The 25,711-nt window shown below is 37.8% G+C and overlaps 1 protein-coding gene across 1 annotated transcript; it reads right to left on the bottom strand.

The window, feature by feature from the left end:
- Positions 1 to 3,072: 3,072 nt before the first annotated feature.
- Positions 3,073 to 14,164, bottom strand: LOC117379863 (uncharacterized). Its single transcript, XM_033976568.1, has 16 exons — positions 14,149 to 14,164; positions 13,931 to 14,037; positions 13,274 to 13,531; positions 13,071 to 13,164; positions 12,897 to 12,964; positions 12,571 to 12,810; positions 12,429 to 12,476; positions 12,238 to 12,348; positions 12,032 to 12,082; positions 11,871 to 11,945; positions 11,714 to 11,782; positions 11,569 to 11,640; positions 11,420 to 11,485; positions 11,100 to 11,165; positions 9,231 to 10,863; positions 3,073 to 8,312 (listed from the first exon to the last, which is right to left on the bottom strand). The coding sequence occupies exons 1-16, from the start codon at positions 14,162 to 14,164 to the stop codon at positions 3,073 to 3,075; spliced, it is 8,214 nt and encodes a 2,737-aa protein (XP_033832459.1).
- Positions 14,165 to 25,711: the final 11,547 nt, after the last annotated feature.

Here is a 25,711-nt window from a genome sequence, read left to right as displayed (position 1 = left end):
ATAATTAAATATAATAATATTGCAAAAATAATTAAACAGTATCGTTTACCCAGCCGTCAACAGATATGTTATTATTCACCAAAAAATTATAGAATATTGTCCATATTTCCCAAAACTTGTCAAGTTTGTTTTTTGTAGAGTAGCTTATCTTTTCCAATGCCAGACAGAAAGTCATTCCTTTCAACCACTGAGAAGCAGAGCAAGGAATATCTGATTTCCATGATGTAGCTATACAACGTTTGGCTTCTAGAAAACAAATATTCAACAAAGATACAATACTTTTATGCAAATCATTTGGATAAATATTCAACAGGCACATTTTAGGATTAAGGTTTATAGGGACACCCTTACCCACAATTTTACTGACCATATTCAAAACATTACTCCAAAATGATAGTATAAGAGGACATTCCCACATACAGTGAAACAGGGTACCTTTTTGGTCTTTACATTTCAAGCACGTGTCTGGTATATTAGGATTAAATCGGTTTAGTTTAACAGGTGTTATGTACCATCTACTTATCCATTTATATTGCAACAGCTTTGAGTTTGTATTTAAGGACTGAGTCTGAGCTAGTTGACAAGATTTTGTCCATTCCTCATCTGTTATGTCCTCTTGCAAATCTGCCTTCCAAGCTCTGCAGAAACGCATAGAAGATTCTTTAGATTTACTCACAAAAAGAGTGTATAACAATGAAATCTGTCCTTTTGAATCTAAAAATTTTAAAGTATATTCTTCAAGCGTGGATAAAGGGGGGATCGACAAGCTGTTTTTTTGTTGTTTGGAAAAAATGAAACTCCTAAGTTGTAAATATTTAAAGAAATGTTTTTTGGGGATGTTATATTTGGATTTTAGCTCTTCAAAAGACATGAGCATCTTGTTGTCATCATACAGGTCTCCTATTTTACTTATACCCTGAACCGCCCAGATTTTAAACCCAGAGTCTGCTCTACCAGGAACAAATTCATCATTCCCAAAGATGGGAGAAAATTGAGAGATTTTGGTGCTTTCCTCCAAATATGCCAAAGAAGAGTGCCAAACCAACAATGTATTCCGAAGGAAAGGGTTTCTAGTGCTCTTAAGTAATTTTGATTTGTTCGCTGAGTACATATATAAGTTTGGAGGGATATTAATCAAATGCGTTTCAATTGAAACCCAAGCCGGTGGGGCATTTTCCTGAAAATAAAACATGCCAGCTCTTATTTGAGCTGCCCAATAATACCACTCTAGGTTTGGTAATTTCAAGCCACCTCTGTCATATGGTAAATACAGAAGGGAAAGCCTAAGCCTAGGACGTTTATTGTTCCACACAAAATTCGAGAACAGATTCCTAAGACTCTTAAAAAAAGACTTGGGGGGAGCAAGAGGGATAGATTGAAAAAGATATAAAAATTTTGGTAGAATTGACATTTTTAATATATTTATTCGACCAATCATTGAAATGGGTAAATTGTTCCACCTATTTATCAACTGAGTAACCCTTTCTGTTAGGTCATTATAATTTTTTGGAATAATTTCGTCAATGGTAGGTGCAATTTTAACCCCAAGATAAGTAAAACTATGATCACAGACCTCAAAAGGAGTATGAAGTGGGGGCTTCACTCGTTCTAATTTGTTCATAAATAATATTGCACATTTTGAGCTATTAATTTTATAACCTGCGAAGTTGCCAAAATATGTTGTTAGATCTATTAGAACAGGTATGGTTTGCTTCAAATTGGAGCAAAACAAGATCACATCATCTGCATACAGGGCGAAGCGATGTTCCCTATCGCCTATTGTAATACCTTTTAAAATGGGGTGATTGCGAATCGCCATTGCAAGTGGCTCGATTGCCAAAGTAAATAATAGTGGGGAAAGGGGGCAACCCTGTCTTGTACCTCTATGCAACTTAAAAGGTGTGGATAACTGTCCATTTGTGAGTACCATAGCCTGAGGGTCAGCATAAAGTAATTTAATCCAAGAGAGAAATGACTTTTTTATGCCAAATCTCTGAAGAACTTCGAACAGAAACTGCCACTCCACCTTATCGAAGGCCTTTTCAGCATCCACTTTGCCATAAACATTTGAAATTCAGCATGGACATTTGGTTTGTCAAACTCAACAAAAAAGCCAATGAGAACATACTCCTATTTGCAACCATGTTTCCATGGTAACATAATAAATGTGCTATTGAAATACATGGGGTTCAGAGTACTGGACTTTGTTCCTGACTAAATAGATGCTCTAAACTAATCAAGCTATGGCTTAAAATGCAAAGTTGGTCAAAATTTTTGTATTTTCATGTACAAAAAAATTATGTTGCAAAATTACTCAATAGCGCCACCTCAAAAATAGAAATACACTACCGCAATGAGAGACCTTTTTCATTGCAGACAAATGAAATTTGGTACAAGCATAGAACATGTCAAGACAAGTAAAAAAAATAGATTATGACTTCACCTTAAACCCTACAGGAAGTCGGCCATTGTGGGTGGGACCCCATTTTTTCAATATTTTATCTCTCACATTCTATGTTTTTACGCTGTGGATTTTCTTCCAGCAAAATTAACTCGACCCATGCTGAATTATAGTCGACTCTGTTGAATTTTTCTAAGTCATAAAATGTAGTTGTGGCCAGCCTGCAAAAAAAAGATTTTTTTTTAAGTATTAAATTACACTTAACTCAAAAATGCAGTGTCCTATTGCTGGCATTGATCTACATTTTGTGCAAAATGTTGATCAGAATGTAATTATAAACAATTTACATAGGTCAGACAGTACATTTCTCCACAGCGCCCCCATAAACTTTTGAATGGGGCCTAAGGTAAATACTTTGTTACAAATATTTGAAATTCAGCACGGACATCTGGCTTTTTAAAATACATATAATAGAAATTAGAAATTACAATTGCATGTATTTATGTACAGAGAATTTATTTTGTAGAAATAAAACAAAAAAATATTGACAGAACAAATGTTACAGACAGACTTTTACATAGCAAGTAATGAGCACATTTACAATAAGCAGAAAATACAGTCTGAATTCATATTGAACAAAAAATAAAAAACATTTGGATTAGAAAAAAACTCTAAACAGACTTCATCTTAAGAGAGCAGGCTATGCCCTGATGATCACTGAAATATGTTGGAACAACTTCTGATGAAATCTCATATTGTTCAGATTTGACATAGACATGATCAATCAAAGTGCCTCGTTCTGTAGTTGGAGACGTGACATTCTGAACATATCCGTAACTGCTCATGAAATTGCACACTGACGATGATTTCAATATGTCGTCATTGAAATCTCCCATAACCACAATTGACTGACTTTGTGCCTGTAGCCAGGTTAGGAGTTTTTTCAAATTCTGCTTGAACACAGACATGGGATATGTTGGTGGACGATACACAACAGCAACTAAAACCTGATGATTTACATTTTTGTAAATTAAGCACTCCAAATTAAATTGGGGTACATCAGGAAAGTGATAGTTAGTGTTGTTGGAGCAATACATGCCCACTCCACCATGATGTTGACTTTTGAGTGTAGTAAGAGCTGGATGCTTGCTGTGTTCGTATGCCAGACTTCGTGGACGGCTGTGGAAACTGTAACCGTCTATGTCAACACTATGAAGCGCAGACTGAGATGTTAACCATGTTTCTGTCACAGCTATACAGTCAGGCTGTAAATGCTGCATGGATGACACCAAATCAGGTACATGTTTTACTAAACCCTGAACATTCATCAAAAACAAGGTTAACACATCAGCTGACTGTTTGGCTTGTGACACATTGTCATCCAAGAAGCATGGCATAGCTTCCAATGCATGTTTTACCTCATCATTACAATAAATAGCCTTTTCATCAAAGTCCTGGATAATAAGGCCATCTAGACTTCTTACACGACTTAGAGCCACATAAGATTGTCCTGAGGCAAACACTTGCTTTAGCGACACCACAGCATTGTCAACAGTCAGGCCTTGTACTTTGTGGATTGTAACAGCCCAGGCAAGTGCAAGAGGAAACTGACGACGTTTTCCCCCTTTGCTGTTAGCCCTTTCCTCCTCTGGCTGTATCCGCGTGGAGTTTATTAAAGCAGGTGCAGTGGATGGGTACTTCTTTCGTCTCTGTGTGCCAACATTGATGTCATCAAACTGAACATACACAGCTTCAGGAAGTCCATTTCTTTCTGTTTCACTAATATGTGTTACAGTTCCACAGACTCCATTGACCAATCCATCTTCCACATCAATGTTTTTACACAGCATAACTCTGGCAGGAACACCCAAAAATAGCTGTTTCTGCAGACTGGTGAGGTTGTCTTTACTGTGAGGTGTGACTTTGCTTTCCATTTTTCCAGTTTTCCTGTTGTAGTGATAGTCCTGTGCATCTATTGTTTGATAGTCAGGACAAGTGGCTTTGAGCTGGTTAAAGTTATGTTCATTTACCTGTGAATTTGTTGGAAAAATATGTAGAGCAGAAGACTCCTCTCCAGTTTCACGACTTTGTAGAATGTGGATGTCTTCATGAAGCATGGGTGTCCCTTTCGATCGTGTTCTTAATCTGTTCAGTAATTCTGCAAATGTGGTATCCTTCTGTCTGACAATTGTTTTCAGTTCAGCCATTTTGAAACTTGACCAAAAGTTCAGAGGTAGATTGTCAGTGTACAAACCTTTTGCCATAACTGGAGGTAACTGATAGAAATCACCAACTGCTATAAGGCTGACATTTCCAAAAGGGGAAACATCACCTCTTTGCTTGATTTGCCTCAGCCGTCCATGTATATACGTGAGCAGTTTATGAGAAACCATTGATATTTCATCAATGATTACTAACTTCACATCAATATATTTGGCACGGAGAGAATTGAGTTTTTCTTCACCTAATGGTATGTAGGGAAGTGTCACATCTGTTCCAATGCTAAATGCACTGTGAATTGTAGATGCATTTAGATTGTATGCTGCCATACCAGTGGGTGCTGTTATTAAAACACTCATGTTGTCTGGGTGGCGCCGCATTGGAGCAAATAGACGATTGGCTTCGTACTGAATGGCCCGAATCAAGTGGCTTTTCCCTGTGCCAGCGCCACCAGTGATGAACACATGTAAAGGTTCTGGATCATTTCCATTGACTTTTTGTACGCACCACTTTTGTATTTTGAAAAAAATAGACAGCTGGATGTCATTTAAAGATCGAATTAAATCCAAACCTTCAGCTCGAGTCATCGCATTGTGTTGTTTTTCTAAATGAGCAGTTTCTTTGTTAGCTATCCCCAAATCTGGAATATGGGGCAAGGGGTCTTCATCATCCACTTTACTCTGTGCAAGCTCATCACTGGCTTCCAAACGTTCTGCTTCTTGCTCAGGACAAAGCATGGCCCAAGCATCCTCTAATATTTCATTAGAGTCCAGGTTATTTTTTATCTCTTCCAAATCTTCAGTTTCAATGTCATAGTGAGATCTGTTTGAATTCACAATTGACATCACTGAAACGGTCTGGTTGCCAAGCTGCACTGTGCCCTCTTTGTAGAACTGTTCAAAAGAATGAAATGATGAAGGTTTGAGGTCGTTATCATGACGATAAGGAAAAAACAGCTGTAACAGACTTTTGTAATATAGCTCAGGATTCTTTGTTTCTGAAAACCGTGCATAGCGCACAACAGCAGGTTTGGTTCTAAAACGTTTTGAAATATAGCCACATGAATTCTGTAACTTAATCACATTTTTGGATTTCTTTTCTGATGTACTTAACACACGATACTCTGAAGCAAATGTGGCTATACACATATTATCAAAAGTGTCATTCTGCGGTCTGTTCTTATATCGATCCACAAATCCAGTCATCCAAATGTCATTGTTTCCTGACTTTTTCAGCTCATTTAGTGGTTTGGTGAGTTTGAAAATTGTGTCACCTGTGGGGATAAACACAACTTTCCTTGAACATTCTTTGAGGTGCATTTGAGTGATTCTGTACACAGCTTCTTGTGCAGACACATCACGGTTATGGAGGTAGGCTTGGCCAATCTTCTTCATAGCTTCTTTGGCATCAGCGTTTCCCTGTTTTGTTGCCTCTTGGTGTGTTTGTTTCAACAACAGCCCCATCTCTCTCTCAGATTTGGACATATAGCTTATAATATAAACGATACAAGCATATACATCAACCACATATTGGATGTCCATGTTGGCATTCCAACATTTCAACAAAATTGGATTATATGGATTAATCCAAATTTCATTGACATCTCTTTGCAGGACAATTTGCATGCGTTTTTCAACACATTTAAGTGCTTTCTCCCATACTTCCTGCGTAATGCCAACATTTTGAAACAGTTGCTGGATACTTGTAATGGGATTGTCTTTATCCAGAAGTGCTTTTTTAACAGTTGTCAGTATTTTCATTGCATCCTCTTCTTTCATAAAGTTCTGTTCATTCTGAGAGCATATGCATTCAGCAGTGTCTTTTTTTTGTTCTTGGCTGTTTGTTGCAGTGTCACCTTGGCACTTTGGGCACTTTGGTATTTTCTGTTTTTTGGTGATGAAAGTACGTTCAGATACAGGGCGTGGGAAATTGAACCGGCAGGCTGTATTCTTTTTCTTACATGTTTTCGAATGCCGTTGAGAATGTTGCTGCACGGAGGTAACAGTTTCAGCTAATTGCTGATCTTGTGTGGGTATTTCACATGTTATGTACTTGTTGATGAATTTCACCACTTCTTCATCTGTGTTTTTTCCAATCTCAGGAGCATCCTCAATCCAAAATAAAGCGTGTACGTGGGGTGATCCACGTTGTTGAAATTCTACACGATAAAAGTAATCTTTAATTTTTCCAATTGGATTCAATGAAGATAGTAACACGTAATTCAACAAGAGATGCCACCTGTAGTCAAACATGCGTGCTGCAGTGACAGGGCGATTACGTAACAGTTCACACCTTTCAGCATACTCCAAACTCTCAGAAGTTTCAGTTCTCCCCTCTTGCTTCAAAATTGAATTTAAAAGCCCTCCCCAGCGCAAGTCTGCAGACGAAAAACTGCAAAAGAAAGTGGGTTTTCCCAGATTCCGCACCATGGCAAGTAAATCCTTTTGTGCACCTTGCCAAAAGCTTGGAGTACCTCTTATAGGCCTTAGAAAACGATATCCTTCATCAGTCTTAATGATGTCTTGCAAAGACTCAATGTTTTCTGGAGCATTTTCTTTTTGGCCTGCAGGGTTTGTGTGTCCTTTGCGTGATGCTATTGACACTTGCTGAATGACTTGCTGAACTTCTGACATGTATTGTGCAAAAAAAATGTATTCAACGCACTTTGCAAACCTTCCATCAGCGTGCAATATTCTGTTATTAAAATATCGTGCCAATGTCAAGTAGTGCTGTCTGGGTGTATGATAAGTATTGTTCCCTGATGGAAAAAGATATGGAAAGGATTTTGCTTCATTATCTTTATCTGACAAAATACGCACAGGATTGTTTCCTTCAGCAGGTGCCAGATTAATTATATCTTCAAAACCCTGATCAAGAGTTTCTTGACCAAGATCAACAGGCATGGAACAAGAATCTTGATAAATACAGTGGTTTTGCCGGTCATGTAGAGTTTCATCTTCTTCATCAGGAGACTCAGTTTGTTTTGAATTATTGTTGGAGACTTCTTCTGTGTGTTTTTCTTCTTCATGTTGAGTTTTGTCTTGGGCATCCTCAGGGGAACTGTTTTGTGCATTACCATTAGAGTCGTCTTGTGCTTGGTTTTCTTCTTCTTTAGCAAACTCATTCACCCATTCTTCATTTATTTCTATGTCTTGATAATATTGATTGTTTTCCTTTAAATATTTAAGTGCTTCTTTCAGGTGATTTGTGTCGACAAAGTGATATTCATAATGTCCTTTGTAAGATAGCTTGCGCTTTAATTTAACACGTAACAGACAACCTTCTAGATTTGACCGAGGCAAAACAGAACAAGTATGATTTACTGAAGAAGGGACGCAAAAAATTGGTCCGTGGCATCCATTTTGACCACCCTTTGGTAAAGCTAATACTTTCATAAATGGAATGTTTAAAGCAATCAAATGTTTTTCAAGATGATTCAAACAAGCCAACTCAAGAGGAATTGAATCCAGTTGTAAATTGTTTCCCCACCATTCTGCTGGGGTTACACCTCTTCGGATCTTTGAATGACAAACCTTGCACATCCAAAGCTCACCTCTTGATTCTTGTAATGGACATGGTGCATTGCACTCAGAGGTACATTCATGCAAATACTCATCTGAGACACATGTTTCCGCCGTTACTTGAGCTGCTTTGTTTTTGTAGTTCTTTTGTTTGTATGGAACTACTGCTGCTTTAAACATGGATCGGAAACATACACAGCAAATAAATTCAGGTCCATCGTTGGCTTTCTTTAAAAATTCATTCATTACAACGTTCATCTGATCAGCCAGCACTTTTTCTTGATTTCTTTTGAATTGTTTTTTATCCAGGACTTTACGTCTGAAAGTACTGTCTTTGTGGTATTTGGCTTTATTTATTGATTTTAATTTTTGTCGAAGATCAGGGTTTGCTTTATAGTTCCGGACACTTTCAGCTTTAACTTTATTTTGGTGTATCAAATCACTTCTGTATTTTTCACAACTATATGCTTTCAGCTTCTCTTTATGTTGCAGGTCGGATTTGTATTTATCCACACTCAGTGCTTTCAACTTGTCTTTATGTTCCAGGTCGGTTCTGTACTTTTCCACACTCAGTGCTTTCAATTTCTCTTTATGTTCCTGTTCAGTTTTGTACTTTTTCACACTCAGTGCTTTCAACTTCTCTTTATGTTCCTGGTCGGTTTTATACTTTTCCACACTCAGTGCTTTCAACTTCTCTTTATGTTCCAGGTCAGTTTTGTATTTTTCCACACTCAGTGCTTTCAATTTCTCTTTATGTTCCAGGTCAGTTTTGTATTTCTCCACACTGTATGCTTTAACACATTCTTTATATTGCAGATCAGTTTTATATTTTCCACTACTCCTTCCTCTTTCTTTCAATCGATATCCCTCCTCTTCATGATATTTCACATTTTCATATTCTCTCTTCTTCTGTGCCTTCTTTTTCCTTAAATACTTTGACAAAATGATGTTCTTGTTCTCATGTGATCTGTCAATAGTATTTTCATCAAGAGGATTTGAACTGAAGACACTCGTTGCATGTGCTGATCTTGTGACGTGTCCCTGGGGCTCACCAAACGTACACAGTTTATAACAGTCATTTTGTTGACCTTGTTTGACACAGACAACATGTTCATAATGAGCTCCGTGATTCTGTAGGTAGATGCCTTCAGCGGACTGTTGTTTTGCACTGTTTTGAAATCTTAACCATTTGCCTTGATAGAAGGTGTAAATATCAACTCCAATGCAATCAGCTGTGGCTTGAATTTCAGTTTGTGTTGCCCAGGTGTTGACATAACACATCTTTTGCAGTTTGATGTACTCTGCCACAGTCAAATGCTGATGTTCTTCATTCAAAAGGCAGTGATATTTTTCAGGATTCTTTTCTAAGTGCTTCACTGCGTTCAGTCTGATTCTTCTATGGTGTTTCTGTGTCCCACTTATGGCTTGAGAAATGGCACGGAAGAAACAGTTACCATCGGCAACAATCTTCTCATTATGACATGGCACCCCGGCATCACCAGCGCATAAGGACTCTTTAACATTGCAATTTTCAAATTCAACATGAAGAAATTTGCAAATTGCCTTGCACACTTTTTCAGAAAGAGGATTAAACTGCAAAGCATTTTCCTCATGACCAACGATTGTAATGTCATTTGCATCATGCAGTTTGGCTTTCTTGACAATTGGAGATCCACTTTTTAACTCTGTGTCAACCCTGTATCGCTTTTTGTGCAATGGAGATTTCATTTGTGTTCTGCCACATTTGTGTCCTACTTCTGGTAAATTTTCCTTTGTCTTGAATCCAGGATCACAAGCTTTCAAACCAGCCGTGTCAGTTGCAGCAGTACTTTCAGTAACACAGGAATTGGGGTTACTTTTAAGTTCAGTCACAGCATGAGGTTCAGGACAGCCCAGAGTAGGCTCAGCAGTCACACCATCACAGTCACAGTCTTTCAAAGTCACTGCCACGCTATTGAGCTCAAACTCAACATTTGAATCAATGAATCCTGCTGCAAGTTGGATTATGTGGTCATAAACTTCACTGATTCTCTGGAAAAACACAACAACACTTGAACCATTGCCATCTACCATCCCAGATTTACTGCGTGCATGGGAGTCCACAATAGCATACATGCCATTTTTAGCGATAATAGCACATGTAGTGCCTGACATGGTGAAGAGACAAGCGTTGTCAGTAGCAAGATGTTCTTCCAGAGCTGTCTTCAAAGTAACAAAACATACTTTTTCCACAGGGTTGGTGGCTGAAAGCAGGCGTCCAATAACAGTGACCATTTTCAAACAAAACGTCTTGCCAAACAGCTTCTCCTCCTTTTTAAAATCGAAAGCTCCCAAATAAGACTGATCCCCAGGAATACGATGCTTCTTCCTTATGTACAGACGATCACCTTCCAGTAAAACCATGTTTAGATCTTTCTGAGACCATTCATGCACCTCCCGCACGTGTGTGTGTTTAACAATTGCAGCCAAAGCAATGGCCATGCACTGCTTTCCTCTACTTTGTGGATGAAATATTGTGTGTCCTTGATGAAATGACCCAACAATATTGTCAAACTGAGGAGCTTTGCTGTCTTCGTGCTGCAGAGGCTGTAGTTGAACAGATGCTTGTTTTTCATGGCAGGAATCCTTCTTGGCCACTTTTGCTTTGCACTCTTCGGGTGACGGCCGCTGCAGTCTGGAAACAGGGACTTGCTTTCCACAGCAGACCTTCTTCATTGGTACCTAAGAAACAAAAAAGACAACAATGTTATTACCATTTAATTTGAAACAGTTTCATATTAAAAAGACGCTCATACATACACATACACGCATAGACATAGACATACACGCTCAGCAGCACACATGTAGCATTCACAATCAGAAACACAGCGTGCATATAGATTACATACCACAATGTTTAATCACTATTATGTTATAGCATGTTATTTTCTTTTATTATTAGCACTTTATTAACACACCTGCATATCTGCTTCTCTGTGAACAGGACTAGGGGTCCTCCTGGGTCTCTTCACATCAGGCTCCTCCTGCACACACACAATAGATATTGTTATGAACATGGTGTAATCACATAATACTTCCACTGATATCCCCCCCCCCCCTCCATAGTTTTGAAATGACCCAATTTACCAATTTACTATTTCATTAGAAACAGTTTCTATTAAAACTCATACACACTCAGCAGCACTAGCATTCACACTCAGAAACACAGCTTACACATACAGATTAATCACTATTATTTTGCATGCCATTTTATAGTATTAGCACTTTATTAACACACCTGCACATCTGCTTCTCTGTGAACAGGACTGGAGGTCCTCCTGGGTCTCTTCACATCAGGCTTCACCTGCACACAGAATAGATATTGTTATGAACATGACTTAATCAAATAATACTTGCTTTGATATAAAACATTCTGCCTGAACATACCACTTCCACGACCACTTCAGGCTCTGTGCAGGTAGATGGACGTAGTGTCACTGTTACAGCATCAGTCTGCACCTAAAACAGAAGATTTCAGATTTAGATATATCCAGACACCCCACCCACAGACATGTTTTGAAATGATATATACCTGCTGATCTTCTGTCGGTGCTGTGTTGATAGCAGGTCTGACTGGCGCCTCTGCCACAGTTGTCTCCAGCTAAAAAAGAACCAAATACCAATTAGACAAATCCAATCTTGTATTATGTATTTTCTATCCAAATATGAAGTAAATATTTTTATCAAACCTTTTTCAGCACAACTCGAGGTTGCCAGCTTGATGTTGAGCTCGCTGCTTCCCCAACTCTGGCTGCATGCTTCATCTAAAAACATAGATATTGGTAATTATTGTCCAACAGTTTTCAATTTCATTTTCAACAGCACATATAAACATCATCTTGTGATATACCTGTCTCTTTGGCTGACTTCTACTTGGCACGGCAGTCCTTGCTTGACTCACCTATATTGAAATAACACATTTATGTTTTAGATCAACAAACAAAAACTATATTTAAACAACAGTTTTATGTTTTAGATTCACAAACAAAAACTATATTTAAAAAACAGTTTTATGTTTTACATTCACAAATCAATAGATTTGCCCATTTGTTTTACCTTCTTTGTTGCCAGGGTAGTTGGGTTCTTTGAGGTTGCAGGAGTCTTCTGCGGTGCAGACAAAACAGCGAAGCGGCCAGCAGACACGGGAATAGCACACAGACCGGTGACCTGAAAAATATGGTCTCAGTGAGGATTTTTAGACCTAACATTGATTGATGAATTGAAAAATAATGTTAACATTTACTAACCTGTCGCAGGGAAACATTTCTCGTGGTGGCAGTCAACTGTAGACTCTTCTGAAAACATAAAGTCAGTTAGCACTTTCACATAAGAAATTTGGCCACGGCACATATAACAGAGCATATATTTTCTATTGTACACTTTCTCTACCTTTCCAAATTCCCAGCCCTCAGAGTCCGTCTGTGGAGTGGTAGATGGGACTCGGACTGCTCTGGATGTGGGACAGGTCACAACCACATCTGGGGTCTTCGGCAGGGGCTTCACACACGGGGCGGCAGGTGTCTTCGGGCTTGGGTGGGCAGAATCCACGGTGCTCTCAGACAGCTCCCTGATGGCCTTACAGATCAAGTCAGACAAGACTCGCATGCCTTCAGGTACACTGAGGTGGATCTGCATAAAGACAATAACATGAATTATTACACTGCTATGTCACACATACATTATGTCAACACACAAACAGTATTTGTATTACTTACACCATCCTTAGCCCAGAGACGCAAGTTCTTCATAGGGAAGCTGTCCACACAGAACACATACTGCAGCCCTACAAAAACACATAATACAATTTAAAATATACTCTTCTCTATATATACTCTATATATCTCCATACCCTATTTGACTTTTACTCAAGCACATGTACTTTGTCTTACCTTCTGCCTCTGCTGCTGCCTGGTATGCTTCACGAAACTGGTTCTGCTTGGCCACACTGACCACATGACGAGCCGGGAAGTCCACCACACATGTCTAAAAAAATACAAAAATTTAGCTCACAAACTATGAGGTGACAGTGTGTTTTGGTGGTAACAAATGTGACACTGTTGGGAGTGTATACCTTTGGGCAAAGACGTTTTACTGTAGACAGAAGACTCTGGAAGTTCTTCTGTGCCCGCTCCACTGTCTGGCCCCTGGTGGAAGAGTCGTTGCCCGTAGCCAGCACCACACATTTTGACACACGTTGGTCAACAGTGGAATGGCGTACGTCAGTCTCTAGGGTGTCAGATGTAGCACCAGGGGAGCAAATGTACCCAAAGGAGTATGGGCCATCTGCTCTGATGTCCACATCTCTCTCCACGAAGGATCTGAGATGTGAATCCCCGATAACCAAGACCAACTGGAAAACAAGAACAGCATTTATTAAACACTGAAGTGTGTAATATTAACCCAATTTCTTTTTAATTTTAGTTAGTTTACAGTTTACTAATAATCTATCCATGATTATTTTTACACCAGTAAATATACAATGTGTTTGCATCTGCTGCTACAGTGTGAAATACAACCATGTTTTCTTTTTTAACAATTCCCAAAACAACATTTCGCAACTCAGTTGATGCCAGTTCATATGTTAATGGAGATGATGGTGGCTGTTGAGCCATGGTTAATGTCCACAATTAATATGCATAGGCTGGCAGCACTGCATTTACACACCTGGCTGACAGACTAAAATAACCTCTTAAAAATGTCACATCACTGTGTCTACACACTATAAACTTTTAAAATAAATTGGACATACCTCCTTGTTGGGGGATTCAGGTGGGATGCAGACTCTCAGCTGTTTCCCGGTGAAAGAGGAGCGTGTCCAGTGGCGCACGGCAGGACGCCAACCAGTCCCAATCCCCACTGTAAAGATACAAAAACATTGTATTCTTAATTTCATCTCTACAACTTGTAATTAAACTGCTCACATACACAACACAACCAGTAATAATATAATACAAAATAAAGCCATACCAAACATAGGAGACATCACGAAACTCTGGCAGTGCTTAGAACAGAACACCTGAACAGCACCTGTTCAAAACACCTGAAACAACAAACAAAAATAAAACATTTTAAATGGTTGAAAATACAAAATTAGTACGTAATCAACATTATAATGTCAAGACAAACTCTAAACACCTAGGAGGTTAGTAATTTGTCCAAGAAACATCATGTTGTTTATTTGGCTCTGATGAGATCAGATGCACTTTCCCAAAAACATAACTATGGTTCCTTTTCAAGTATTAAAGTAGACTGACAGTAATAATAGTAGACCATTAAAAAGGTAACACAGTTTAGACATAAAAACAGACATTATAACTGTATATAATTCAAAGTAGTACACATACCTTGATGCAGTCAAAAGAAGCTGTGACTTGATAGTAGTCGTCGCAAAAATATCAAAGTAAAAAGTAAAAGTGAATGGTCCACACTAAAAGAAAGTAATCTTCCTCGTAGAGTGGGAAAGTATCCAAACTGAGAAAAAGTAAACTTCCTCGCAGAATGGGAGTCTTCTGAATGGCTTGCCAATCAAAGACACGAGCTCTTTCGAATGTCTGACTTTTAACCTGGTCTTCCCAGGTGTGGCCACACCCCTTGCAGATAACCCAGCCCCTTCCCCCAGCCCCATTTTTTCAGATATTTTTTTCCAGATATTTGCAGCCTTTAGGTGCAAATTTCCACCTTTGTCTTATTTATTTTTCTTCTATTTTCTTCTGGCAAACTACAACAACTTCGTAGCCACATGTACAATACATGTTGATAGTTATGTTTCAAAAACTGAGCTGAACTCTAAATAAGGTGCCAACATTCATAGTATAATCATAATATGTTCATTATCCTTACAAACATTAATGTTATTAATATCATCCTGAAAAACTGCCCTTTCAAAAGAACAAATGCTTGTCTCATAAGCTTATAAAACAACAGAAATCCAAACTTATAATAACTAATATTATTAAGATAAACACCATGACAACACCAACATATTTAAGCAAGATACACATGTTTGCCCTTCATTTCTGAACTCCTCCTGCTACAAAGACAGTGTTTATCGCTGTTCAAACACTACTGCTCTCACAATATCAATGTTCATAAATAATGATATAAAATGGACATACTATATACTACACATAAAATAATAGAATCAGGTTTACATGAACACCACCGTTCCACATAATGCAACTTTATGTTACCTTACCTTTAATAAACTGATTAAATAGTAACCACAAAGTTACAGTAAATTACAAAACTGTAATTAGGAATAGACTCTAATGTAAGTACTGAAATCAAATTCAGTTTCAGCATCTTTGGGGATGAGCTTGCTACATACTTCTTGACCTGTATTCACATGGAAACAAGACTAATGTGTTATTGTATTCTCTGCTGATGGCTGTTGGGCCCAAACTCTCAGCTGTAATGACTCTGATTACATATGAATAGTACAAGTCAAATAGCCCTATCACAACTCTACCCCCCAACCCCAAGTCATTCTCATTGACCAGACATTTTAATGTCAACACTTCTGTTTTGCACTGTACAGACATCATCACAAATGTATCAAATGCAACTATTAAAAAACCAGAAAACCTCAGACTACCATAGAAGAAAATACATATAAGAACAAAGTAGCTTGTTCTTATGACTAATGTTATACTGTATTCTTCATGAATACACAGATATCTTGTCATTCTAATACCTTGGTCCTTTGCATCAAATGTAATTCCTCTGACAAATGTACTTTTCTTTAATTCCGCAGTACATCATTTTTCACCCGCAAAACAAAAATTCAATACATGCGCGTTTTAATTTTGGTTGAGTTTATAGCACAGATAATTTCACCACACTTGCTTCCTCTGCTTGTTTTCAAAGACATGTTTTTGTTTTTTTTTATGACCACTCCTTATAAATATCTGCCAATGACACAAGAGAAACCACAACACTCTTCACTGAAACTGTAGAATATTTAACATTTGAAATGATTACAGGTAAGTCACAATGATGGAAAGGTACTACAGAATTGTACTCCTGAAAAAATTACTTGGCTAAAACGCACTGAAGTACAAGTACTACTGCCAAATATATATGCTACATGTGTTTACTAACATTTTACATACATCTTTTGTGCTATACTTCATTGATTAAACCTGTATTCAGATGTTCAAATATATATCTACATATTCTCTAAACTCTGATCAATGCAGCAGTGCAGTCCACAGAGGTGGGACACACATGGACTGACACAACCAGGACTGTAAGACAACTCTGTAACAACCCCCGTGTTGTTGCAATTTCACAAAAATACAGTCAATTGAATTAAACACCACAAAGTGTTGAGTTAAACTCTAACTCTGACCTGTCTGAATCAGCTTCTACATGAATTAAAAACACATCTTTGAGAACAAGCTCACCTTCCAGTTCTTTAGTCATATAATAATCATTTATATTCTAAATATATACCTTTATACATGTGCTCACCTTGTTGTGCCATAATGAATGCACTAATTATTCAATCTGTATCCAAACTGCTGTCTCTGATCATTATAAGGACAATACAAACATTAAAAATATATGTTCTAACACAGCCTCAGAGCAGTTACTGACTCATCATGTTTGCCTATAGACTGTACCTACAGCTCTATGTTACCATTTACTCTTAAATACAGTTGCAGACTATAAGCTACTGAAACCAGTAATACATAGTGAAACAAACATACTCCAAATACTTATAAATTAGTAGTTTATCATGTTCTCAGGGTGAGCTTCATCTGCATACATATGTAAAACACTGCTGATGTGTGGATGGACTGTGCAGGAAACCAACGTCAAAGCTGTGAATGGCTCCAGACTTTTGCATATGACAGACCCAACTCTGAGTCCTCCCCCAATAACACTCAAAGCCTCATCTCTGTCAGTACTACTACAGACAATACAAATGCAGTTTCAATTTAAACTAATTTCAGTGTCTTCTTTTTTACACATCTAAGCACAGTCACATTAAGTCAAGTCTTCACTGAGCTTCACTAATGCACAGGGCCTGATGTTGTTGTCCAACAAGGTCCTGGGTTCAGCTCATTTCAATTCACATTTACATTTCTCCACCTGTGTCTGCTGTAGCATTAACTTTTATGTAAGAAGCAAAATTTTAAAAACTTTAAACTTTAAAAAAAACACAGCTCAAATGTATTGACTCCAAAATGTATTGACTCCAAAATAATGGTTTGATGACAGGCCCATTGTGCAAATGACTCCTGGTGCAAACAGCTCCCACAGAGGAAACACTAGACACAGTAACAACGAACAACAAAACAATGTAGGTAAGATTATTGAAATAATTAGCTTGAAAATACAGCACAGTACACCACATAAATCATTACTCCATTAGAGTAGTCAAAAACACATATACCAAAAAACAAGAAATGATACTCATTAAAATCACATACAAATCATTATAAAACATAGAATTTACCTACTTCTTTGAACAAGTAGCAAAACTGAAAAAGCCACATTCACAGAACAAATACTTACTTTTCCTGAATAGTTTCACAATTCAGTTACACTGCATCAGAACGAGAATAAAATCACATATATCTGGACCACTGTGATTCTGCAGATATAACACCTGATGGAAATATCAAACTAAGTACTGTTATTAGTGGGGAGACAGTGGCTCAGTGGTTACAGCGTTGGTCCCCCAAACCAAAGGCCTTAGGATCGAGTCCCACTCGGACCAAGTTCTGTCTGTGTGTGTGCTTGTGAATCAGGCTGCTAGCCTCTGAGACAACCAGGACTGTAAGACAACCCCAGTGTTTTTAAATGTAACAAATTACTTTTAATTTAGAAATTATACTGAATTACAAGTACATCTTTAATACTCTTAAAAAGGACATTACCCAAATCATCTACTAAATTACACATAAATATGTGTCATTACTTACTTTCCACACTAAGGACACTCCCACAAATGTAAATATAATTGTTTCTTGAAGTGAACACATGAGTAGGAGCAGTGCTTAGCATTAACAACATTAACTATGAATGTTGCTAATCTAACTTTTTCTTGGTTCAATCAATGATCCCAACAGGGCTAAGGGGAAACTGTTGTTGCAATTTCACAAAAATACAGTCCATTGAATTAAACACCACAAAGTGTTGAGTTAAACTCTGACTCTGACCTGTCTGAATCAGCTTCTACATGAATTAAAAACACATCTTTGAGAACAAGCTCACCTTCCAGTTCTTTAGTCATATAATAATCATTTATATTCTAAATATATACCTTTATACATGTGCTCACCTTGTTGTGCCATAATGAATGCACTAATTATTCAATCTGTATCCAAACTGCTGTCTCTAATCATTACAAGGCCAATACAAACATTAAAAATATATGTTCTAACACAGCCTCAGAGCAGTTACTGACTCATCATGTTTGCCTATAGACTGTACCTACAGCTCTATGTTACCATTTACTCTTAAATACAGTTGCAGACTATAAGCTACTGAAACCAGTAATACATAGTGAAACAAACATACTCCAAATACTTATAAATTAATAGTTTAACATGTTCTCAGGGTGAGCTTCATCTGCATACATATGTAAAACACTGCTTATGGCTGTGGACTGTGCAGAAGACCAAAAGCTGTCAAAGCTGTGAATGGCTCCAGAATTTTACATATGACAGGCCCAACTCTGAGTCCTGAGTAGTCAAAACCACATATACCAAAAAACAAGAAATGATACTCATTAAAATCACATACAAATCATTATAAAACATAGAATTTACCTACTTCTTTGAACAAGTAGCAAAACTGAAAAAGCCACATTCACAGAACAAATACTTACTTTTCCTGAATAGTTTCACAATTCAGAACAAGAACAAGAATAAAATCACATATATCTGGACCACTGTGATTCTGCAGATATAACACCTAATGGAAATATCAAACTAAGTACTGTTATTAGTGGGGAGACAGTGGCTCAGTGGTTACAGCATTGGTCCCGCAACCCAAAGGTTGCAGGATCGAGTCCCGCTCGGACCAAATCCCGCTCGGGAATCAGGCTACTAGCTCTCCAGGTGTACAAACAGCAGTGTGACATATACAATGGAAGTAATGTATGTATGTAGGATGGTGGTATGGTTTTTGGTGGCATAAATCCCGCGGTCGCAAGGGGTGGCGAGGGCCTTTATCACTGCTTGCAGTTTTAATTATTATTATTATTATTATTATTATACGTGCCGGATTGAAGTCATTTTTGACCCCCTAAACGTTAACGAAAAGTCAATTTTATTGGACCCAAAATTCAAGGTTGGTGAAAAATTTATTATTTTGATATTCAAAAAAATTAATGTTTCAAAATGACTCATTAGCGCCACCTCAAAATTTCAAATACATTACGGCAATGAGAGACCTTTTTCATCGTAGACAAATGAAATCTGGTACAAACATAGAACATGTCAAGACAAGTAAAAAATTATATTATGACCCCACCCTAAACCCTACAGGAAGTCGGCCATTGTGGGCGGAACCCCATTTTTTCAAAATTTTACCTCTCACATTTGGATTTTTTGCGCCATGGATTTTCATTCAAGAATCTTGCAAATTTGTCAAAATGAACTAGATACATGTGGGATTATAGGGAACTGCATTGGATTTTTCTAAATCAAAAAATGTGGGTGTGGCCAGCAATCAAAGAAAAAAACTATATTTTGAAATGTTAAAGTGAGCGTAACTCACACATACAGTGTCCTATTTCCCGGCATTAATATACATTTTGATTAAAATCTTGATCTGCACGAAGTGATATACAATTTGCATATGTCAGAATTTTTTTTCCTCCACAGCGCCCCCTTGAACTTTTGAATTGGAACAAAAAAAATTACTTTGACGTAAACATTTGAAATTCGACATGGACATTTGGCTTGGCAAACTGAACAAAAAAGCCAATGACAACATACCTCTATTTTCAACTATGTTGCCGTGGTAACATAATAAATGTGTCATTGAAATGAATGGGGTTCAGAGTACTGGACTTTGTTGTAGACTAAATAGATGCTCTACACTCATCAAACTATGGCCTAAAATTCAAGATTGGCAAAACAAGTTGTATTTTGATGTTCAATAAAATTTACGTATCAAAATGACTCAATAGCGCCACCTCAAAATTTGAAATACATTACGGCAATGAGAGACCTTTCTCATCGTAGACAAATGAAAATTGGTACAAACATAGAACATGTCAAGATAAGTAAAAAATTATATTATGACCCCACCCTAAACCCTACAGGAAGTCGGCCATTGTGGGCAGAACCCCATTTTTTCAAAATTTTACCTCTCACATTTGGATTTTTTGTGCCTTGGATTTTCATTCAAGAAACTTGCAAATTGGTGAAAATGAACTAGACCCAAGTGGGATTATAGGGAACTGTCTTGGATTTTTTTATATCATAAAATGTGGGTGTGGCTAGCCTGCAAAGAAAAAAGCAATATTTTGAAGCGTTACAATGTGCATAACTCACACATGCAGTGTCCTATTTCCCGGCATTAATATACATTTTGTTTAAAATCTTGATCTACACGAAATGATACACAATTTACATATGTCAGAATTTTTTTTGCTCCACAGCGCCCCCTTGAACTTTTGAATTGGACCAAAAAAATTACTTTGACGTAAACATTTGAAATTGGGCATGGACATTTGGCTTGGCAAACTGAACAAAAAAGTCAATAAGAACATATCTCTAATTTCAAAGGTGTTGCCATGGCAACGTCTGACTTTTCTCATTGAAATACATGGGTTTTGGTTAACTGGGATGAAAAATAATTACTTTGTCATAGACCATTGAAATTTGCTACACATATTCCTCTCATCATACTGAACAAAAAAGCCAATGACAACATACCTCTATCGGCAACTATTATTAGGCCCGAGCCTGGGACTCCGTCCCGGCGAGGGACTCATTAAAACCGCGTCCGGAGCATGGAAAATGGCAAAAATCAAGTAGTAAACACGCCCCGACATGGCAGTGAGTGGTGTCAAAAATTAGAACTCGACGAGCTCTAATTGTCACAAAAGACCCCGAGAAAAAATAACGAAAGACGACTCGGTAGCGCCACCTCAAACTTTGATTTTCATGGGGCCAATGGGAGCCCGCCTCGGAAAAAAGTCGACGTAAAAATCCGAAACTCACATCAAAAAATAGAACATGTCGGGACATGACAAAAATGATATTATGGCCCCGCCCTAAAATGTACAGGAAGTCGGCCATATTGGATCAAACCCAGGAACGACAAAAGTGCACACGCTCACATTCAGGACATTTTCTCGCCCAGTTTTCATCATAAACACTTCAAATTTGGCCAAATCCCACTAAACCCATGTGTGATTAAAGATTAACAATTACATTTTGATTATGACTTCGGGTGTGGTCAGGGTGAGTTTTCAACAAAATTGTAAATTGTGGAATATTTCAAAAAAATATTTGTCTTTCACACATTTTTTATTGGGAAAACGCTAATACAGCGTTTATGCACATTTGTGAGTTGAACGCAATGATATGCAAATCAAGGCACTCTCTCACAAAATGGCTCTCTAGCGCCCTCTTCAAATTTCATTTACAAAAATTCGTAGAAGACAAACGCTTTGACGTGGATGTGTGAAAAAAATCACAGGGGCCTTATTTGTGATGGGGCACAATGTGAGAAAGTCACATGACTGTAGCTGTTATGGTTTAGGAGAAAAATAATGGGTGGAAAATGCGTTTCCATTATTATTATTAGGCCCGAGCCTGGGACTCCGTCCCGGCGAGGGACTCATTAAAACCGCGTCCGAAACCCGGAAAATGGCAAAAATCAAGTAGTAAACACGCCCCGACATGGCAGTGACTGGTGTCAAAAATTAGAACTCGAGAAGCTCTAATTGTCACAAAAGACCCCGAGAAAAAATAATGAAAGACGACTCAGTAGCGCCACCTCAAACTTTGATTTTCATGGGGCCAATGGGAGCCCGACTCGGAAAAAAGTCGACGTAAAAATCCGAAACTCACATCAAAAAATAGTACATGTCGGGACACGACAAAAATGATATTATGGCCCCGCCCTAAAATGTACAGGACGTCGGCCATATTGGATCAAACCCGGGAATGACAAAAGTGCACACCCTCACATTCAGGACATTTTCTCGCACAGTTTTCATCACAAACACGTCAAATTTGGTCAAATCCCTCTAAACCCATGTGTGATTAAAGATTATCAGTTCCATTTTGATTATGACTTTGGGTGTGGTCAGGGTGAATTTTCAACAAAATCGCAATTTTTGGAATATTTCAAAAAAATATTTCTCTTTCACACATTTTTTGTTGGGAAAATGCTAATACAGCGTTTATGCACATTTGTGAGCTGAACGCAATGATATGCAAATCAAGGCACTCTCTCACAAAATGGCTCTCTAGCGCCCTCTTCAGATTTCATTTTCAAAAATTCGTAGAAGGCAATCGATTTGTCGTGGACGTGTGAAAAAAATCACAGGGGCCTTATTTGAGATGAGGCACAATGTGAGAAAGCCACATGACTGTAGCTGTTATGGTTTAGGAGAAAAATAATGGGTGGAAAAAAAAATTCCATTATTATTATTAGGCCCGAGCCTGGGACTCCGTCCCGGCGAGGGACTCATTAAAACCGCGTCCGAAACCCGGAAAATGGCAAAAATCAAGTAGTAAACACGCCCCGACATGGCAGTGAGTGGTGTCAAAAATTAGAACTCGACGAGCTCTAATTGTCACAAAAGACCCCGAGAAAAAATAACGAAAGATGACTCGGTAGTGCCACCTCAAACTTTGATTTTCATGGGGCCAATGGGAGCCCGACTCGGAAAAAAGTCGACGTAAAAATCCGAAACTCACATCAAAAAATAGTACATGTCGGGACATGACAAAAATGATATTATGGCCCCGCCCTAAAATGTACAGGACGTCGGCCATATTGGATCAAACCCGAGAACGACAAAAGTGCACTCCCTCACATTCAGGATATTTTCTCGCCCAGTTTTCATCACAAACACTTCAAATTTGGCCAAATCCCTCTAAACCCATGTGTGATTAAAGATTAAGAATTACATTTTGATTATGACTTCGGGTGTGGTCAGGGTGAATTTTCAACAAAATCGCAATTTTTGCAATATTTCAATAAAATATTTCTCTTCCACACATTTTTTGTTGGGAAAACGCTAATACAGCGTTTATGCACATTTGTGAGCTGAACGCAATGGTATGCAAATCAAGGCACTCTCTCACAAAATGGGTCTCTAGCGCCCTCTTCAAATTTAATTTTCAAAAATTCGTAGAAGACAAGCGATTTGTCGTGGACGTGTGAAAAAATTCACAGGGCCCTTATTTGTGATGGGGCACAATGTGACAAAGTCACATGACTGTAGCTGTTATGGTTTAGGAGAAAAATAATGGGTGGAAAATGCGTTTCCATTCTTCTTCTTATTATTATTATTTTGGTCGCGACTTTGAATCCACTTTTGACCCCCTGAACGTTAACGAAAAGTCAATTTTATTGGACCAAAACTTCAAGATTGGTGAAAAAAAATTTATTTTAATGTTCAAAAAAATTAACGTATGAAAATGTGGGTGTGGCCAGCCTGCAAAGAAAAAAGACGTTTTTTACAGGTTTTAAATGCGTGTAACTCACACAGTTAGTGTCCTATGTCCCGGCAGGAATATACTTTTTTATTCAAACTGTTGATCTGAACACATAGATATACAATTTACACAGGCCAGACAATAAATTGCTCCACAGCGCCCCCTTGAACTTTTGAATTGGACCAAAAAAATTACTTCGACATAAACATTTGAAATTTGGCATGGACATCCCTATTGCTATACTGAACAAAAAAGTCAGTGACACCATACCTCTATTTTCAAAGGTGTTGCCATGGCAACGTCTGACATTTCTCATTGAAATACATGGGTTTTGGATAACTGGGATGAAAAATTATTACTTTGTTGTAGACCATTGAAATTTGGTACATATATTCCTCTCATCATACGGAACAAAAAAGCCAACGAGAACATACCTCTATTTTCAACTATGCTGCCGTGGTAACATAATAAATGTGTCATTGAAATGAATGGGGTTCAGAGTACTGGACTTTGTTGTAGACTAAATAGATGATCTACACTCATCAAACTATGGCCTGAAATTCAAGATTGGCAAAAAAGTTTGTATTTTGATGTTAAAAAAAAATTAACGTATCAAAATGACTCAATAGCGCCACCTCAAAATTTGAAATACATTGCGGCAATGAGAGATATTTTTTATCGTAGACAAATTAAATTTGGTACAAACATAGAACATGTCAAGACAAGAATAAAATTATATTATGACCCCACCCTAAACCCTACAGGAAGTCGGCCATTGTGGGTGGAACCCCATTTTTTAAATTTTTACCTCTCACATTGAAATTTTTCGTGCCTTGGATTTTCTTTCAAGAAACTTGCAAAATGTTCACAACTTACTAGACCCATGTGGGATTATAGAGAACTCTTTTTAAATTTTCTAAGTTATAAAATGTGGGTGTGGCCAGCCTGCAAAGAAAAAAGACGTTTTTTTGAAGTTTTAACTGGCCCGTAGCTCAAACATGCAGTTTCCTATTTTCCGGGATTAATGTACATTTTTGTTCAAAATCTTGATCTGAGTGAATAGATATGCAAATTACACATATCAAATATTACATTGCTCCACAGCGCCCCCTTAAAATTTTTAAATGGCACATAAAAAAATTACTTTGTCACAAACATTTGAAATTGGGCATGGACATCCCTATTGCCATACTGAACAAGAAAGTCAATGACACCATACCTCTGTTTTTAAAGGTGTTGCCATGGCAACGTCTGACATTTCTCATTGAAATACATAGGTTTTGGTTTACTAGGATGAAAAATAATTAGTGTGTCATAGACCATTGACATTTGGTACACATATTCCTCTTATCATACTGAACAAAAAAGCCAATGAAGACATACTTCTATTTCCAACCGTTCAGGCGTGACAATGTCATAAATGGTGTCATTGGAATGAATGGAGTAGTATTACTGAGACGCTGATTTTGGGGGGAGGGGCGATGTAAGCGGGAACGAAAGGCAGGATCTTCACTGTGGCATGTACCCCGCGGTCGCAAGGGGTGGCGAGGGCCTTTATCACTGCTTGCAGTTTTAATTATTATTATTATTATTCTTTATTTTGCTCGCGACTTTGAATTCACTTTTGACCCCCTGAACGTTAACAAAAAGTCAATTTTATTGGACCCAAAATTCAAGGTTGGTGAAAAATTTATTATTTTGATGTTCAAAAAAATTAATGTTTCAAAATGACTCATTAGCGCCACCTCAAAATTTGAAATACATTACGGCAATGAGAGACCTTTTTCATCGTAGACAAATGAAATTTGGTACAAACATAGAACATGTCAAGACAAGAAAAAAATTATATTATGACCCCACCCTAAACCCTACAGGAAGTCGGCCATTGT

Source organism: Periophthalmus magnuspinnatus, chromosome 13 (assembly GCF_009829125.3).
Source record: "Periophthalmus magnuspinnatus isolate fPerMag1 chromosome 13, fPerMag1.2.pri, whole genome shotgun sequence".
Taxonomy (NCBI): domain Eukaryota; kingdom Metazoa; phylum Chordata; class Actinopteri; order Gobiiformes; family Gobiidae; genus Periophthalmus; species Periophthalmus magnuspinnatus.
The sequence above is the reverse complement of the archived record's forward strand: the minus strand, read 5'-3'. Positions and strand labels throughout refer to the sequence as shown.

Excerpts from the sequence above, each read along its gene's own strand:
- LOC117379863 (XM_033976568.1), bottom strand. Across the intron at positions 13,532-13,930 it reads CTGAATCCCCCAACAAGGAG|TTGGTCTTGGTTATCGGGGA; the intron begins GTATGTCCAATT and ends CTTGTTTTCCAG. Across the intron at positions 12,965-13,070 it reads GGCAGCAGCAGAGGCAGAAG|GGCTGCAGTATGTGTTCTGT; the intron begins GTAAGACAAAGT and ends GTGTTTTTGTAG.